The sequence below is a fragment of the Enhydra lutris genome, unplaced genomic scaffold (genome assembly GCF_002288905.1).
Source record: "Enhydra lutris kenyoni isolate GAN:26980312 unplaced genomic scaffold, ASM228890v2 scaffoldscaffold9, whole genome shotgun sequence".
NCBI classification, from domain to species: domain Eukaryota; kingdom Metazoa; phylum Chordata; class Mammalia; order Carnivora; family Mustelidae; genus Enhydra; species Enhydra lutris.
In genome coordinates this window covers 45045504-45064737 of record NW_019154093.1, presented here as the reverse complement: position 1 = coordinate 45064737, position 19234 = coordinate 45045504, and the positions used below count along the sequence as shown (strand labels likewise).

General features: G+C 36.6%; 1 protein-coding gene across 1 annotated transcript in view; it reads right to left on the bottom strand.

Annotated features, from left to right (window-relative positions):
• Positions 1-651: 651 nt before the first annotated feature.
• The window catches only part of LOC111143437 (mitoguardin 1), a 96234-nt gene continuing 77651 nt past the window's right edge, over positions 652-19234 (bottom strand). The window contains exons 9-16 of the mRNA XM_022497178.1: positions 14445-14563; positions 14112-14184; positions 13334-13420; positions 12103-12201; positions 9981-10115; positions 8552-8605; positions 6443-6559; positions 652-3675 (exon numbers count right to left, since the gene is read on the bottom strand). Of these exons, the coding sequence (XP_022352886.1) occupies positions 3457-3675; positions 6443-6559; positions 8552-8605; positions 9981-10115; positions 12103-12201; positions 13334-13420; positions 14112-14184; positions 14445-14563 (903 nt within the window). The 3' untranslated portion in view covers positions 652-3456. The remainder of the gene's footprint in view (positions 3676-6442; positions 6560-8551; positions 8606-9980; positions 10116-12102; positions 12202-13333; positions 13421-14111; positions 14185-14444; positions 14564-19234) is intronic.

Sequence of the window (19234 nt, the reverse complement as noted above, 5' to 3'; positions counted from 1 at the left end):
AGCATTGTATAAAACACTCAATACATCAGTAAAATGTACCATCACTATTTTATTTGGCAGTAGTAGAAATACATCCATGTTACAGTGCTTATTTTAGCTAAAGAGCCAGTGCTATTTTTTCTGATACTGTAGTGTTTCACCTTTACATAAATTAATAAGTACAATCCCTACATTTAGGAAATAGACACATTTACTAATCAGCCGAGTAAGGACAATACATGGTTGTTGCAAACTAAGCCAAACAATAACATAACAGAATCACTAGGAACAAAGAAAGAATGCCCATTTCCATTATTTCCATTAATCACAGATTATACAAATTCTTAAGTCTCACTTGCAGAGAAATTTCTAGATGTAATTGATCCAAGCAAAAAACAAAAGATCTGGATTCAGTCTAATTCTTATAATCACTTTGAAATGTATATTCCAAATAATTTCCTAAAATGTGTTCACATTAAAGACAAATTGTCATGAACATAATTTTAAATTTCTGATTATGAAAGGTCACAGAGAAGTGTATCAAATGTTACTTTGGCATTCCTATTTAATAGGTTTAAAGGAATAATAAACTAAATTCTTTTGTGATACAAATAATCGCTCTTTAGGTAATCATTTAAGCAGAAAATGTGACTTTTTTTTTAACTGAAGTGTAGTTGACAATGTTACATTAGTTTCAGGTGTGAAAATGTTACATTTTAAGGCAAGAAAAAGTTTGTAAATATTTTTTATAAAGCCAGGTAATTTAACAACAATAAAAATAAATGGATCCAAATAAAAGTACTATTTTATGACAGAAAGTTTTTTGGAGCTGACTATAACCGTATGAGACTCTTGGCTTCTTTTTTTAAAAAAAATCTCATTTTGACATTTTATAAACATATTGTAAGCCTTAAATGAAGAAATAACTAGCCTTTTAGTTGAACAAAAACATAGAGAAACCAAAACAGAAAGAAAGTTACCAAACAGAAATCACCTGAACATGGATCTTTTCTCTTCCAGAAAACGGGAGGAAAAAAACATTTTCTCAGGATGAACTCAAGGCCCTCTGATTATCACATACACAGGGATGGTAATAGGACTGGTGGTGGCAATGGCAGTTTTCTGACTGTACCAGCATGTGTCTAACAGGGTTTTTTCCAAAAAAGCTCTAGACTAGTTTAATCTTTTCTTTTCTTTTTTATTATTTATAACATTGCTTTAATTGTTTAACCCAATTTCAAGGCAAGCTGAAATTGGTACATATGTCTTAAGTACGTCTGCTGTGGTCAGAACCATTTTAAAGAGATGTTTCTTTTAAAAAGTTCAAGTTTCTTCCCTTATAAAACAGAGGGTTTTTTTTTTACCTATACTAATTACTCTGAAATTCTATTTGGTCACTCTTGTTTCTTCTGTCAAAGGCCACAAAGAAAGCACTTTTTTGAAGTAGTAGCTACATAACTGACCAGAAATGAATCAAACTCAAACACTGAATTTGACAAACTAACCTCTTGAATAAGGGCAACTTTTTTTTTTTTTAAAGGTGAAGTGTAAAAGAGAAGAAAACCCATCTTCTGGAAAGCGATTCATCTTATCTGATGAAATAAATTCCCCAGAATTACCTTATGTAGTAGCAGCATTATTAAATAGTGCAATTCTTCAAAATAGATTTCAAATAATATCTTCCTCAAATAAAAAAGTAATTAAGTTTACTTACAGCTCTGTTTATAAAACCACAGCTTAAAACATTTAGCCGCCCCCAACCGTAAGATAAATATAAACAATACCTGTCTTGCCTACACAATGATGGGAACATGTGTGCACACACACACGTGTATGAATCATTCAAGGCCAATGGTACCCAACAAGAAGCTAAAAGTACAAAATATGAATTAAAAAATAAAACAACACAGAATGCAATTTTTAGCTTTGATACTTCTAATGCTATTCCTCCATCAATAATAACAATTATGAATAGCCAATTGTTAAAATTAAGAATATATGTAAGAAACGTCAGGAAATAAATATCTGAGCAGTATTTCATATTGTTTAATTCTGTAACCCACATATTATGGGACACAGTATACATGCAAACAGCATAAAGATTCTGAAACTTGTATTTTGTAACTAATTATTACATAAGTGTGGCACAAATGTAAATTTAAAACCTTAAAAGATTATGCTTTTCTCCCTTACTTTTCATTTTCTATTCATTCGTCAGAAACTAGGCACTTTAATCTAAAAATTCATTTTTTAAAAAATATATTTTAGATCTTTCTGGGTAACTCCCTCCCGAAATAAATAAAGCTCACCTTGGGAGCAAAATCAACAAGTCCAGTGCTTTGATATGCTGAGTGAGTCACTTTAAATAAGCGATATATGGTTTAGACACAAAATTAACACAGCTCTGAATGTATCTAATATACTCTGAAGAACCCTACTCATATGAACAACCCATTTGTTCATTTATTTACCATAAAGGACATGAAATGTACTTCCATGCCACTAAAAAAAATATTTTGTTTTATATTCGGGGGGAAAAATACCTTTAAAACCTCATTAAGAGTCAAAGTATGAATATTTTTTAAATTGGCCATAATATGACAAATTCCCAGTGCGCTCTAAGTTCTATAGGAGGAGAACTTAGAAACTATTTTACTGTATCCACATTAGTATCTTCAGATATTGGGAAACAGTTTCAAAACTACACACAAAAAATCTTAACTTCTTAGAGTTAATAAATGTTATCTTTTTAATCAATGGATCATTTAAGGGAAAGATGCTCTAATCTATAAAAAGATAAAAAAAATTTCTTAGGTATCATTATTCTAACTTACAGGACCAACAATAATATATTTTGGAAACTGCAGCAAATCTAATATAAACTTGTAAACTTCTCAGTGTCAATTCATTTAAATGTTTTATAATGATACTCAGCCATTACAATTTCTTTGATTCAAACATGAGCAAATGCACGAGCAATAATGTAAGCAGTACGTATTAAACACCACTACTGCCTAAACTTGATTGAATAAATAACTTTACAATGAAAAATACATTTTCAGGCAAAGTTAAATTTGTTGACACTAGGAATAATATATCCTTACATAAGGGGGCCACGAAGGTCTTGGCTACAGTTATATTTTCAAGGTGCAAAGCATAAAAACAGAGCTTTTGAAAATGATACTGGACATCGCAGACAGCTTCAGGAAGACAAATCAACTAACTCCCAAGTACTGGTTTTAATTCAAGCAGTATTTCTGTAAAATATACATTTCATGACTTAAATTATTACCTAAAGACTAGAAAGCATCACTTTGGATATAATACACAGGGATTCAATGACAGAACTGTGTAAATACAGTATGATCACTCATACCCTGAGTCCATATCCCCCAATTCCTTATAATACATGGTACAAAATCAATAGTTACCTTAACTATTTCATAGTACATTCCAACCGTATGTTCTTTATGGTACTTATTGCACTTTGGCTTCCAATAGGCCACTGGACATGACATGACCATGACTACTTAGACAGCTACTTGTATGCCTCAGTGCATCAGCTCCAAGATAGGCTGTCAAGAGTTCAGTGCGGCGAATAAGTAACTGCATGAGGTCTTCGGCCAAAGTCTCTATACTGGAATAGCGTACCTTCTCGAAGTCAAAAATGTCTTTGAGAAAGAAAAGAACTTGATTCTGGAAAGTGAACACAAAACAAATTGGCACTATCAGACCAAAATTATATTAATCTAAATAGTTATTAATATTGTGGGGTGTCTGGGTGGCTCAGTGGGTTAAAGCCTCTGCCTTCGGCTTCTGTCATGATCTCAGGGTCCTGGATTGAGCCCCGTGTTGGGCTCTCTGCTCAGCAGGGAGTCTGCTTCCCCCTCTCTGCCTGCCTCTCTGCCTACTTGTGATCTCTGTCTGTCAAATAAATAAATCTTTGAAAAAAAAATAGTTACCAATATTGTAACAAGCACTGAATTAGGAGTCAGAAGGCCTGACTTTCAGTATTAGTCTCTTATCTCATTGGAAAAGGGACCTTGAACAAGTGATTAAACCTTTCCTAGGTCTCACTTTCTTTTTCTGTAAAATCTGGGATACTACTACTTCTCCTTTATAATATTCAGGGCTGACGTGAAGATGAAAAAAAAAAATCTATGGCAAATGCCTAAACCCTAAAGCACTGTAAGGGGCTATTATTAATTCTTTCTCAATAATTGATATTTTCAGTGTTACCTCTGAACACTGGTACTACTTTAAGACCCAAGAGTAAACGATTTCCAATAGTTGTTAACTTTTATTTCTTTTTTAATTTTAGAGACAGAGAGAAAGCACAAGTAGGGAACGGTCAGATGGAGAGGGAGAGACAGAGAATCTCAAGCAGACTCTGCACTGAGCGTGAAGCCCCACTTGGGGCTTGATCCTACAACCCTGAGATCATGACCTGAGCCAAAACTAAGAGTTGGACACTTAACTGACTGAGCCACCCAGGCGCCCCTGTAATTTTTTTTTGTGCCCCTGTAATTTTTAAGTTTTTGTTTTTTTTTAAAGATTTTATTTATTTATTTATTTATTTTTGTGAGAGGAGAGAGAGTGTGCACATGTGCATGAGCAGGGCGGAGGCAGAAGCAGAAGTAGGCTCCCCACTAAGCAGGGAGCCCAATGCGGGGCTCGATCCCAAGACCCTGGCATCATGACCTGAGCTGAAGGCAGTTGCTTAACCAACTGAGCTACCCAGGAGCCCTAACTTTTAAGTTTTAAGGGTATATTTTTCTGTATATAAAAACTTAAGATACATGAAAATTAAAAATTTCAGGTCTCAAACCAGTGGAAGATCTGAAGGATATTTCACTTCAGTAAGTTAATACTTGTGCTGCAACTCATTTTTTTACTGTAGTATGGTTGAAATACAGTGTTTTATTAGTTTCAGGTGTACAACACAGTGATCCAGCAAATCTACACATGACTCAAATGCTCACCATGGTAAATGTAGTTATCACCCATCACCAAACAATGTTTTTACAATATTATTGACTATATTCCCTACGTTGTACTTTTTATCCCCGTGACTTATTTATTTTATAACTAGAAGTTTATATCTCTTACTCCCCTTCATCTTTTTCGCCCATCCTCCCAATCCCCTCTTCTCTGGCAACCACCAGTTTGTTCTCTGTACTTACCATTCTACATATTTTTTTTGTTGTTGTTCATTTGCTTTGTTTTCTGGTTTCCACATATAAGTAAAATCAGATGGCATTTGTCTTTCTCTATCTGACTTATTTCACTTAGCATAATACCCTGTAGGTCCAACGGTGCTGTTGAAAATGGCAAAATCTCACTCTTTTTTGCTGAAACTCATTTTAAACAAGTTGTATCCTACTTGTATGTATTAAGTCACAGGCTGTTATGCCATGATGGGGGGGGGGAAGTAATTCCAAACAACAAAAAACAGAAATAATTTCTATCCCACAGAAATCGGGTGTTAAGAAGTACTAGGAAGGCACACTTCATAGATTTGCTTGACTCTATAACTGGATGAGTTGTTAGCAATGAACTTGTCAAGCCCCCTCATTTTACAGATGAAGAGAAGGAGGACAGATCTGTGCATGATTTGCCCAGAGTCAGGCTGTTCATTCATTCATGATAAACTTAATTCCCAGTCCAAATTCTTCCCACATACCTTACATTTTAGGAGTTCAAAAAAAACACGAGTCAAAAACTGATCAGTTTTTTTGAATGACAGTATGACAGTAAGATTATTACTTCCTAAACATTTAAACAAATGTTACATTAACAGCACATAAACATAATGATTTAACTTTTTAAATGAATAGAATGAAACATGCAAACTTTCAAACATCAAAAACTTTCAAATTCATACTGATGTTTACTTTTATTTGCTCCTTGAAACTCAGCCTAAATTCAAGACTATGAAATAGTGAGACTTTTCTTGGCACTATGCAATGCAGAAAATTCTGCAACGAGCTGTAACTTGTGTTTTGGCAAACCACTGACATTGGGATACAACCTTAAACTCCCATGGTATCTCTCACAACTGGGGTTTTATCATTCAAGTTACCTTAAACCAGAACTTACTTCTAAATTGCCTACATGTGCAACAAGGCACATTATTATTTGTTTTATACATTTCTAAAGAGTCCAGGTGAAGAACAGCTGTCTGCAGCAAGTTGACTGGGACACGGCGACGCCACACAAAAGCACGCATCCATTACAGAAGGAATCGATAAGAGGAATGGACTTGCTGCAACTATTCCAGAATAAAGCACCAAATCTATATAATAAATGTTCCACTGGCGTTTGAACACTGAATTTAAGTGACTTTCATAACTTTACCTTTCACTCACATTCATTTTCCTACAAAAGCAAACACAAAACAGAATAAAGTCTCCATCCACTTTTCGAGTTAGAAAAAACGAGATGATTCAATGACTGAACATACCTTAAAGAAGCAACATAAATCATAGAGAGAATTTCTAGGACCCAAAAAGCCCCAGGCGAGGACAGGGCTGATTTGCTCACAAATGGCATAAAAATGGGCAAAAAATCCATCTGGGATCTATTGGGAAGTAAAGGAGAATTGAGTTATTCTTACTTTCTTGATTAGCTATCTCTAGCAGAGAAACTTAAATTGCTATCCACCATAAGATCAGCTCTTTCTGAGGACAGAGCAAGGGTGAATGAGGAGCCAGCCTGCTAGGGAACTGAATAAGGTTACAAGTAACTTCTGGAGCCACAGAATGTTTTATATAATTTTCGTATCCTAGCCAACAGTTTCAAATATGCTGAGGAACATTATTTCTTAAAGGCATTTTTCACCTCATAAAAATACTTCATAAAAAAGTAATCACATCAGTGTTACAACCAAGCAATAACAAGAATGCTATGGTATTCTTTGGCAGTATAATTCTTAGGATGAATGAGATGACCATGGTTTCAGCTATTAAACAGTTCCCCTCAATCACTTAATTAGATTACCTGAAAAAGACCAAACTGATTTTTAAATGACTAGCACAAAAATATGCTTATTAGAATCCCAACTTTTAGTTGAGGAACCAGGTATTATTGAAGCATTTAATTGTGTAATCACTATCTCTTCTTATGTAATAGTAAAACATACAGTTGTAATTCAGGAACCTCTCTAAGTTTATTAATAACTTTCTGAATTTCCCTTGTTAAATAACGTCCTGTGGGATTTGTCATATAGCATCAACTGGGGATAACTATGCCTTAAGATTCTGTCTCCTGAAGGGGTTATTTCCAAAACATCTTCTAAACCTCGATTTAAAATATACATATACTCTAGCAGCAATTACCATTTAATGAGTACCCGTTATATTCCAGATAAAGTGCTAGGTTCTATTTAATCTAATAAAACGTTCTTGAAAAAGTAGGTCATGTTAACATTATTTTAATCATGTAGAAAGTGATACATCAAAGGAGTTAAGAAACCTGTCCTTTGTCACACATAGCTAACCAGTGAAAGCCAAAAGGTTACGAAGGATGCACCAAAGTTATTAGTCTGAGAGGTTCTGCGTATATTAAAATTCTAAACCCCATAGACTCTAACTGTAGTAAGAGTTCAGACAGGTAAGACATTAGCATGAGCTGACTGAAGAGACATCCTTCCCCAAGTAATAACATGAGCTGAACTCAACAAGAGGTAAAATATATTTAAATACACAGGAAAGAGTACGGCATTCCAGGTATAAAAAATAGTTCCCCAAGAGGTGAGACATATAGGTAATCTGTGGATATGGACAGAAGACTAGTCTAAGGTATAGGATTTATGCTAAGAAAACATAAAGTTATAAATGTTATTATTATCATGATTATTATGGAAACTACTATTTATTAAGCTCATTTTTATATTTACTTTTCATTTTATACTTAAATGAACCTGGTTAATATTATCTCATTTCATCCTTACACCAACCCTATGAGTAGGCACCAATTCCATTTTGCAAACAGAAGTGGAGGTCAGCTGACGGGAACTTGCCTGAGGTCAGAACAGCTAGTCTACAAGCCCAAGTCTACAAGTCTACAAGTCTACTCCCTAGCCCCAAACCAGTGGTTCCCAAATGTTAAGAGTTCATAATCATCATTTGAAAAGCTTGTTTAAAACACAGGGTCTCTGGAATCTTTTTTTTTTTTTCTTTTTAAGTTTATTGAATGATAGACTACAAAGCTCCCGAAGAGGGAGGGGACCTGAGGTTGTCCTCTGGAATCATTTTAAACAAAAATTATTCACATACATGGTCCCCAGTTATCTTAAAAATTCTTTCAGAGCCATTTCTAACCCTAAACCTTCTTTCACCTAGTAGAAATCCCATGCATGCCTCAATCTGCTCTACTGAACTATACAGAATATTAAGAGATGGAGAAGTAATTCAAAACAGGGAAGCCAACCCAGTATCAATAAGTCACTCATCCAGCTTGAAGGACGGTTCCAAGAGCTTCCATCCCCACTTGAGAATTGACTCAGCAGTTTCTTTGACAAGAGCCTCAAATTACCCAAAAAAGAAGAAGTCCAAGGCATAATGAAATTTACCTTCATCTGTTGCCTTTTCTGTTTCAGCACTGACCAACAACTTGAAGCCACAGCCTAAATATATGCAAAGGAGAAAAAGCAAGACTTACATTTATGACTTATAGACTTTGCATTAGGAATGATTTTTATGCGAAATTCATAGGTTTATGGGTTTAAAATGTTCAAAACATTAACATTTTCCCTTTTATTATTTGTGAATAATAGTGGTATTTTGTTTTTATAAATTTTAAAATTAAATACAAAGGCACTGAAGGAAAAAGGCTGAGCTCTGGTACCAAGAAACTTGGTTAACTATAATTCAACTCTCAGGAATCTTCAGTTCTGTTCCTATAGGAAAAGAATAAAAATACGTGTACACAGAGACACATATAGCAATAGCCATTTTATGTATAATAATGAAGACAATGTAGTATTTTTTTTTTCTTTAAGAATAGTATTGCTGGAAATAGTCATGGGTAGAGCTAACAGTTTTATTCCAATAAAAAACTAAGAAATATAACCTTAATGATAGGGACTAAAACACCCAAGTAGATCTTAACGAAATCTGGCATGGCCCAACTTTGATCAAGGTCACTTTGCCAAATCAGTTAAGAAATGAGAAAACATATAACTTTTATGGTTAAAACATATCTTGAGTGAAAAGTGGATTTATTAAAAACGCTTTAAAATTTAGTATCAGAAATTTCCAAAATAATTTTGAAATAGGCAGCTGGAACATTTTTTTAAAGGCATTCTATTGCAGCATGAATATCTATTTTACCTACTTCCTTCCGGGTACACACTTAAATAAAGCACAACAAAAAAACAATGTCAAATAGAGATCTGAGTGCAAAAAAACAAGAGAAACTGAAAACATTCAAAGTACAGAATATAGTTTAAACCTGTTTTATTTTTGCATATGCCTATTTCTTTTACTCCCCCTTTTCTTTCATTTAAAAAATTTTATTTTTAAGTATACTCAAGGTAGGGCTTGAACTCACAACCCTGATATCACGAGTTGTATTTTCTACGGACTGAGCCCATGAGGCACTCCTTCTCTCCCCTCATTTTTTATAGTATTTGAGAACATAAATCTCCTATCTTCCTCTAAAAAATACATACTGTCTTTTGACAACTGCTATATTTCAGGTTAGTCACAGAGCCAGTTCAGTTATCTGGTTAGGCATGAACTGGTCTGAAGCCTGAGTCTGAGATCTGAAGAAAACACTGGTCCTCCAGGTCAGCGCAGGGACAGACAGAAGAGCCAAAGGGAATTTCATCTGAAGATGTTGTGTATCATACACATCTGATCCCAGTATCAAAGACTGAACCCAGTTTCCACGCTAATCATTCTATAAGCAGATATATAAGTAAATCTCATTGATCTTCCCAGCTCTGACCATTAATCATCAAATTTAAATGGTTGAGATAAAGGTAAACCACCACTTACAGTTTCTTTGAAGGAGGAGTTCAGCCAGCGATTATTTACTACATTCTGTATGTTAGTGGGTGGGTTTTCTAAATCTTCAAAGGAATCCATTAATATAAAATCCAGAACAACATCATAAAAATTTAGGTTTTTCACCTGCATTAAATTATGAGTTAAAACACAAATTACTGTTACATAGAGCGGAAATAAAGTCCGAACCAGTGCTTCACACTTTATAATAGCAGGGTGTTTATAGCTGACTCAGATTATATCCCTGACAAGGAAAGGGGAAGAGAGAAAAATATGAAAATACCTCACCACCAGAAATTATAACTATGTTATAATTCATATAACAGCTCTTCCTTCCTAGATCTCTTCAGGTGAAATTAATCTCTCCTTCACTGCATCCTCGGAGTCCTTTGTCCGTGCTTTGATTATGGTATCCGCCAAGCTCCAGCTACTTTGTTCTACAGCTCCTGGGATATCTGCCTGTCCTCCCCACCACATTGTGAGCCTCTTACTCCTTCACTCAGCCATGCATACTGTGTTGTACTACATGCTATACCAGGTGCTCACACTTCCATGGCAACCAAATGAGACGCTTAGAATTTAGTGGGAAAACAAACAGGAACAGATAGTGCCACAAATACACAATTATAAACTGTGATAAACCCAGTAAAGGCAAAAGGACATGGGACTATGAGAGCTTATGATGGAGAGTCTAATCTAGACTAGATGTCAGAGAGGGCTTTTTTTTAGGGACAGAGGCATCCCAGGTATGGAAATACTTGTCAAAGTGTTGCAGGTAAGAAGGAAACAGTGGTGCTGAGTTGAAGAAAACCATCGACAGTGTGCTGTAGCACCCTGCAGCAGAGGGCACGGGGGTAAGTGGCTGGACACAACCAGGAAGGGCTAGGTCCATGTTCATAATTTTGGATTTTAACCAGTATTTTGGAGGGGCAGTGGTAGAGGGGAGGTGGATGATCAGATCTGCATTTTTTTGAAGACTGTTTGGCAGCAGTGTAGAGACTGGAATGGAGAGGAGAGAGCGCAGGAGTATCAGGGAGTCTGGCAATGCAAAGACTCTGAAGTAGTCCAGGGAGAAAGAGTAGTTGCTCAGGCACAATGTTTAGGATTAGAAAGAATGGCAGGATTAGAAAGAAGATGAAGAAACTAAAAAAACTGACAAAACTCAGACATAAATATGATATGGTAGGCAACGACCAGGAGGTGTAAAGGGTGAGTCCCAGGGCTCTGGCCTGCACAACTGACTAGTTACCAATCCCTGCACCAAGTGAGGGAACACCAAAAAAAGAAAGATTATGTCTTTCTGTCTTTTTCTTTGCTTAGAAAGCCTTTCAGCCCCTTGCAAATTCATTCTTTAAGCTTCTGGTACAACAAAATGTTCCAGGCTCATTATATACTTCCCCTATCCTGGTGCTGACATCAGCCATTTTTCCAAGGAGTCCTAGGTTTCTTTTAGTGAACAGTGGTACTTAGAAGCCAAGGTCCGTGTGCTAGGAGTAATTTCTTTTGAGGTGCTGCTGCCCCCGGACCCTCGGTGAACAGAACTAGGAAGTCCACATATGCTTCTAAATATGCAAACCTTTATATTTATTTCTACATCTTTATACACACACAGAGTAAACTACAAATTGACCCGGACAGCTCCTACTCCAATCTTAGCTTTTTATATCTTCCCTCCCTGAGAGTGAGAAACCTGGCTCCCATTATTCTCAATAAGTTTAATTATTTGTTTACTCCTGTGTAGCAAATCCTCTGGCCCCTCTACGCTGTCTGTTGTCCCATTCAAAATCATCCCTGCACAGGCCACCACTCACTCTGCTAGGGCCTTCTTACTGATGAAGGAAGAAAGAAGGAACTAGGAAAGGAGGGAGGGGAGGGAGAGAGGAAGGAAAAAAGGAAGGACGGACGGACGGACAGGCTTAAAAAACAATCGTTTTCAACTATCGTCCCAAAGTATAAAGACTGTGGTTGCTATTGTTTATGACTGTCATAACCATTACCACGTGATTGGTTTTACTGTCATTTAACAGGGCCAAGGAAACAGTGGCCTCAGATTATATAAATATTATATGTACATAACTAAGGGGAATGAATATTACAAAAAATTGAAACTTACTCCTCTAGCAGCAAGTTCCATTTCAGTACTATCCCAGTGATCAGTCTGCTCTAAAAAATAGATCATTTCATCAAAAACGTCTTCAAACTTCTTTGGATTCTGCAGAAGAAAACAAACTTTAATCCTCAACTCAACTTTATAACAGGGCTCAAGCCTACCAAGTAAACGAGTTACTCTTCAAATATGTTTGTTAGCTCTTTATTCTATTAAGTAACAAATTAAAATACATTTTCCCAAGGTATGTCATATTCACTTGGTCTGATATTTTGTTGTTCCAACATTGGGCAGAACCCCAGACTGAGAACATTAGTAAAATGTCAAAAGCAAAATGTCATAATCAAATATGTATGCCTATTTAGGTCAGTCCTTCAGATGAAAACTTGGTGACAACAGATACTATGTGATGGTTCTGATGCAGTTCCATTCCTCTCAGAGGAAGCTAGGTGAAATCGCTGGGTTTAATCTGTCACGGGAAGGTCAAGAAAGCAACATAAGATACACACTGTGAATTACAAGTAGTTAATATCACCTTACATTTATTTTGCACCTTAAAAAAATTGTGCTTTCCCGCTTATTATTTAATTAATGATCATAAACCCTCTGACATAGTGTACCATAAATATAATTCTATTATACAAATGAGGTAATTGAGGTTCAAAAGGATTGGGTCAGAAAACCAGGTGTTCAAATGGCTCAAGGAGGGCCTGTTTTACTTGATTTTTTTCTCAACATCTGGGCACACCCTACATAAAGGGAAGTGGTTCCTTACAGTCTTAATGAAGTTCTTGTGATCGCTCTGCCTCATTCAGTCCCATGAATAAGAGTAAGAGGCAGCTCAATTTGTATTTCCAGATTTCTGAGATCTCCACTATTTCCTGGAACCTCACTGAATAGGATTTGAGGGAGGTAAGTGAAGAGGTATTAGCAATAAGAGTGGTGGTTGTAGTATCAGATCTAATGATAATCCCCACATGACATTCACAGACTTTACATCAAACTGGGAATAATGTATGAGGAACAACTTGACCAAAATAGTGTAGACTTCATACATAGAAACTAAATCAACCCAAGTAGAAGTCAGTGCTCTTTGGGTAATTTACTTTTAATATGTGAACCTTTGCAACAATCTACAAAAACTTTTTCTCCTGTTAAAGATTCAATGTGTTGTAATGTAATGTACAGTAATCTCCAGTAAACAACAGTAAAAAACTTGCCAACAAAACAAGTTTACCTTTCGTGCCTTCACAATTAACGCTGATAAAATTTTCCTTCCACTCTCAGCAAGGAATATCCTGTTGGCTGTTTCCGAAAGTATGACCTGAAAAAATATCCAACCCCAAAGAAAAAAGAAACCTATAATTAATCTGAATGGACATTTGACTGTACAGCACATCTACACATAAACGACCCTAATACAGTCAATGCACTGCATGTGGCACTATTTCTGCAGGTAGACCACAGAGGAAAGTTGTAATTTACTAACGTAAAAGGAGCTCTAGGAACCTATAATCAAAAAAGATTAAAGGGAAATAAGTACGAATTTAAGTTCTATTCAATTTAATATTAGAAAATCCAAAATAAATGTTATATAGTCCCCAAAATATAGAAAAATAAAGATGATCTTTTTGTTAAGTGATCTGATTTCATTTTAGGAAATCAGTGATTTTAGAAGTGATTCAAATACAAAACAATCCAGAACGCATACTAATTGCTAATAAGAGGATTTTTATGTTAAGCAGCCATTTGTACCCGTCTCCAGCATCAGAATACCCTGTTGGACAAAGTATGGTGGGCCTGGGAAGCCATGGCAGAGGACAAAGACAAATGAAGACAAATAAAATGAAAGGAAATAGCAGGCAGAAAAAATAAACTTAGTAGATTTTATACTTGCCATTAAAAATAAGGATAATCAAGAGCAAGGAGTTGTCCTGTTTATATTCGGCTGGACTCTATAGCATGAGGGTGGGGATGAGTGGCTAGGTGAAGTCACTTAATGTTAAACAAAATACCTGAAAAGCCTGTCGAATACAGTGAAGTTTGGCAAGAAAATCACTGTCTCCGAGGCACTCCAACATTTCAGTTCTATGTAATAAACAGGGAAGACAATTGTTAAACTGCATTCAAGATCAAGCCCACTACAAATTTGGACTCAAGTAAGGCTTAACCTCAGGACCTTAATACAAAACACATGTCTTTTCAATAATGACAAAAATGTAAAAAGATTTTTTGAGCCTAAAAGACATTTCCCCCCATTCTCATAAACATCTTTAATAAATATTACACAAGCATAGCAGCAGTACCTTAATATTTTTTCATAAACAAAAGCAAAACTGAAATGGTACCTAAGCACTCTTGAGTAAATTTTCCCTTCTTCAACTAAATGCATGGCTTCTTCATAGAAGGGGCAGTGGCAGAGAGACTCTAGACTGTAGGCATGCCGTCCTTCCCTGTGTTCTGCAAGCTAAGAATACAGTGGATTACAACAGATGACACCGACAGAAGAAGAAAAACTATAAAAGATAGAAAACAGGATCTTGCTAACATCAAAACATACTCAATTTGATTAAACCATAAAAATCACTCTAAGGGGTGCCTGGGTGGCGCAGTGGGTTAAAGCCTCTGCTTTCGGCTCGGGTCATGATCCCGGGGTCCTGGGATCGAGCCCCACGTCGGGCTCTCTGCTCAGCAGGGAGCCTGCTTCCTCCTCTCTCTCTGCCTGCCTCTCTGCCTACTTGTGATCTCTGTCAAATAAATAAATAAAATCTTTAAAAAAAAAATCACTCTAAGATTTTAGAGCTAGTGAGCTCTAACTGCACTTTGTTTCAAAATTCAGTTGTAAAAACGAGCAAACCTCTATAACAAGCATTTGAATTCAACAGTTTAAATCCACAGGCTACACATCCTTTTAAGTGTACAATTCAGAGGTTTTTTTAGCATATTTGTTGGGTTTTGCAATTAGCACCACCTTCTAGTTTCAGAATATTTTTACCACCCCAACAGGAACCCCCTTACCCATCATCAGTCACGATCATGATCTTCTGGTCCTGAGATTGAACCCTTCATCCGGTTCACGCTCAGTGTTGAGTCTGCCTGTCCCTCTTGCTCCCCCTCTGCTCCAGCTCCCCACCTCCCCAACATGGGGACTGATGTTCCAACCTTGAGATCATGACCTGAGCCAAAAACCAAGAGCTGATGCTTAACCAACTAAGGCACTCAAGTGCCCTACTGCCAAACTATTTGGCAAAGAGGCTACACTATGTTCCACTTCCACTAGCGATGTATAATGATAAAGATTTTTCACACCCTCAGCAATAATTATTATATATTTTTAAAGACTTGAGAGAGAGAGAGAGCCCAAGTGCACAAGCAGGGGAAGAGGCAGACTCCCTGTTGAGCAAGGAACCCAACAGGGCTCAATCCCAGGACCTTGAGATCATCACTGAGCTACCAGATGCCCCTATTATTATCCATTTTTTACATTATAGCCACTCTAGCAGGTGTGAAGTGGTTTAGTTTCTCTAATGACAACAATGTTGAACATCTTTCATCTCCTTACTGGCCTCTACATATCTTCTTTAGAAAGATGTTTATTCAAATCCTTTGCCCATTTTTAAATTGGGTTATTTGTCCATTTATTGTTGAGTTGTAACCATTCATTATATATTCTGGATATGTGTCTTTATAAGACACATGATTTACAAATATTTCTCCCAATCTACTGTTTTTTTCACTTTCTTGTTGGTGTCCTTTGAACCATAAAAGTTTTAATTTTTGATAAATTCCAATTAATCATTTTTTTCCCTTTTCTGCCTTAACATTTACTCCCTGTTTATGCAGAAGATCAAGGGCAGCCAGAGGTGAGGGCTCAGGGACTTCTGTGGGTTTTCCTGGACACATGTACAATCCTGCATATGCCTGTGGCCTTCTAGATTCCCAGGAATATGTTGGAATTTTTCAAGGCCCCCCCGTTAAAATCTATTGCTCAATTTTTCCCTTTAAGTTGTTTGGTCAGCCTCTTATTAGTCCTCACTGGTATCACCACCTCAGGTCGCTATAATGTTAAACAATTGCTACTGATTATTTTCAACAAAGGCCATATGGACTTTCCTTTGGAGCAAGCTCCAAATCAGGTCAAATAAAGATTAAGTCCTGAGAATGGAACTTCGCAGGGAGCTGCCATATAGGTCAAAAGAGAATTTTGTGAAACTCCAAAATCATTAAGTTTCTTTTAGTGGTTGCCAGGCCTCGTTTTTGCAGTTACCTCTGTTGTAAGATTGTTAGTTTTCAAGACTGTGGAAGAGAGGGGGATGGGAAGAGATCAAGTTAAAAATCCACAAAGTTCACTGCTCTTACAGAGATTCAGCCATTTTTCTTGAAATAAAAAGCTCCATGAATTTCAGAAATAAGTCTTTCATTAATTTTCAGAGTTCTTAAAATTTTGCTTTTGACAATTCTTCCCAGTGTTTTCATTACTTTCGTGGAGATTTTTACTCTGTTACTCTACTGTTCTAGACTATTTCTTCCATGCTGTAGTTCTGGCACTTCCCATGCACCCAGCGCTGTGCTAAATGGGTTAACTTGGTAATATGACTTAGTCTTTACAACAATTCATAAAGTAGGTACTGTTATTATCCCCATTTTACAGGTAGAGAAGCAGAGATTCAGATTAGCAGGAACTTGCCCCAAGTCCCAAAACCAAATGACTGATTTTTAAAACCAGGCATTAATTCCAGAGCTTATACTTTTAAATATCAAATTACACTCTCCTATTAGCCTTCTCCAAAAACCCAAGAGGAAAGAAGTTTAAGCATCAGAAATATTTAAGATAGTAAAAATACAGCCATTATATCAGAGGCAAAAAAAGTAAACAGAAATGATAATATCTGATATAAATATTCTCACATTTTAAGGGAAACATATTATGCTAAAGGCAATGTGCTTCTGAGGTTTCTGATTTAAAAAAAAAAACTAGGGACGCCTGGGTGGCTCAGTTGGTTAAGCCGCCGCCTTCAGCTCGGGTCATGATCCCGGGGTCCTGGGATCGAGTCCTGCATCGGGCTCCTTGCTCAGTGGGGAGCCTGCTTCTCTCTCTGCCTCTGCCTCGGCCTGCAGCTCTGCCTGCTTGTGTTCTCCCGCTGGCTCTCTCTCTCTCTCTCTGACAAATAAATAAATAAATAAATAAAATCTTTAAAAAAAAAAAAAAAACTAATATGTTTTAAAATAACTTAGAAATTCTTTAGCTATTAAATAGTTTAAAGTTTTGTACCACTATCAAAAAAAAAATAGGATTTATGTTCACCGGCCAATAGGAAAAAATCCTAAGGAGGAAAATGCGACTCCAACTAAACTTTCTACCTAAAATAATTTATACTAATAAGAAATGAATATACATTCAACAATGAGAGATTCCAGAGTCAAGCCCTGGTTTATTGGTCTACCTTGCTTATTGCTAGTTTCACTGAAATGATCATTTAAGAGAGCATGCACACACATGTGTGTTTGGAGGGGAGGTGGTAAGAAAGACAATCTTGAAACAGACTCCCTGCTGAGCACAGAGCAGAGCCAGATTGGAGGGTGGAGGCGGCTCCGTCCCACAACCCATAAGATCATCACCTGAGCCAAAATCAAGAGCCCACCCAGGTGCCCCTGAATAAGTCTTTTAAAAATAAGCTTACAGCTGTGAAAATACATCATACTGAAGATCTGATACTAGCATTATCATCAACTCTTCTTAAAAGACAATGATAGGGGCGCCTGGGTGGCTCAGTGGGTTAAAGCCTCTGCCTTCAGCTCAGGTCATGATCTCAGGGTCCAGAGATCAAGCCCCACATCGGGCTCTCTGCTCGGCAGGGAGCCTGCTTCCTCCTCTCTCTCTGCCTGCCTCTCTGCCTATTTGTGATCCGTCTCTGTCAAAGAAATAAATAAAATATTAAAAAAAAAAAGACAATGGTAACTCAGAGACATTTATTTAAATTATTAATTTCTTAAGAGCAAAAAACAAAGTACTAACATGATGTCTTAAATCCTCATTTTATTTATTTATTTATTTATTTTTTTTTTAAATTTTATTTATTTATTTGACAGACAGAGATCACAAGTAGGCAGAGGCAGGCAGAGAGAGAGGAGGAAGCAGGCTCCTGGCCAAGCAGAGAGCCCAATGCGGGGCTCGATCCCAGGACCCTGGGATCATGACCTGAGCCGAAGGCAGAGGCTTTAACCCACTGAGCCACCCAGGCGCCCCTTAAATCCTCATTTTAGACTGTATCGTATAGGAAGAATTTTTTTTGACAAAACTGCCAAAAACCCATTTAAAAATTTTAGAAAAAGATTAACATTTTACTCTAGCTGTTATTTTTTTAAATTTTTTAAAAAAATTTTATTCATTTATTTGACAGACAGAGATTACAAGTAGGAAGAGAGGCAGGCAGAGGCGGGTTTGGGAGCGGGGGAAGCAGGCTCCCTGCTGAGCAGAGAGCCCAATGTGGGGCTCGATCCCAGGACCCTGGGATCATGACCTGAGCTGAAGGCAGAGGCTTTAACCCACTGAGCAATCCAGGTGCCCCTGAGATGTTATTTTTGAAGCAGAGGTCAGTAAAACAGTTTAATTCCTGCATATGGAAACATGTTACCATGAAAAAGGGTTTGGGGTGGTTTCTGGTTTTTGTTTTTGTTTTGTTTTGTTTTGTTTTTGCTAGCTGAAACTTGAAATGTCCTTTATTTCTAAATTATTCTTCCCCCAAAGGGCACTTTTCAAAACCTGATTTTAATATTTTCAAAAAGAAAAGTAGTTTTATATTGGTTTAGACAAAGCATCATTCTACTTCATTAGTTATCTCCCATGGTTCACAAGTACCATAAAAATGACCGTGTAAGAAATCAAGTCATTAACAGCAGCAACAATAAAAACAAACAAAATACATAAAACCCATAAATGAAGCAATGTGCAAAAAAAGTTTTATTAGCTGCAGATTTCCAACATCTTAAATTACTTGTCTCTTACTCTCCATGAGGTACAGGAGGGACATGGTTGGGTCTTACCTTCCTTGGCAAGCAATGACTTTGCTGAATGTGAAGTAATATTTTTAAAAGCCTTACTATTTTTCAAGGCTCTGAACAACCATGAAAGATATGT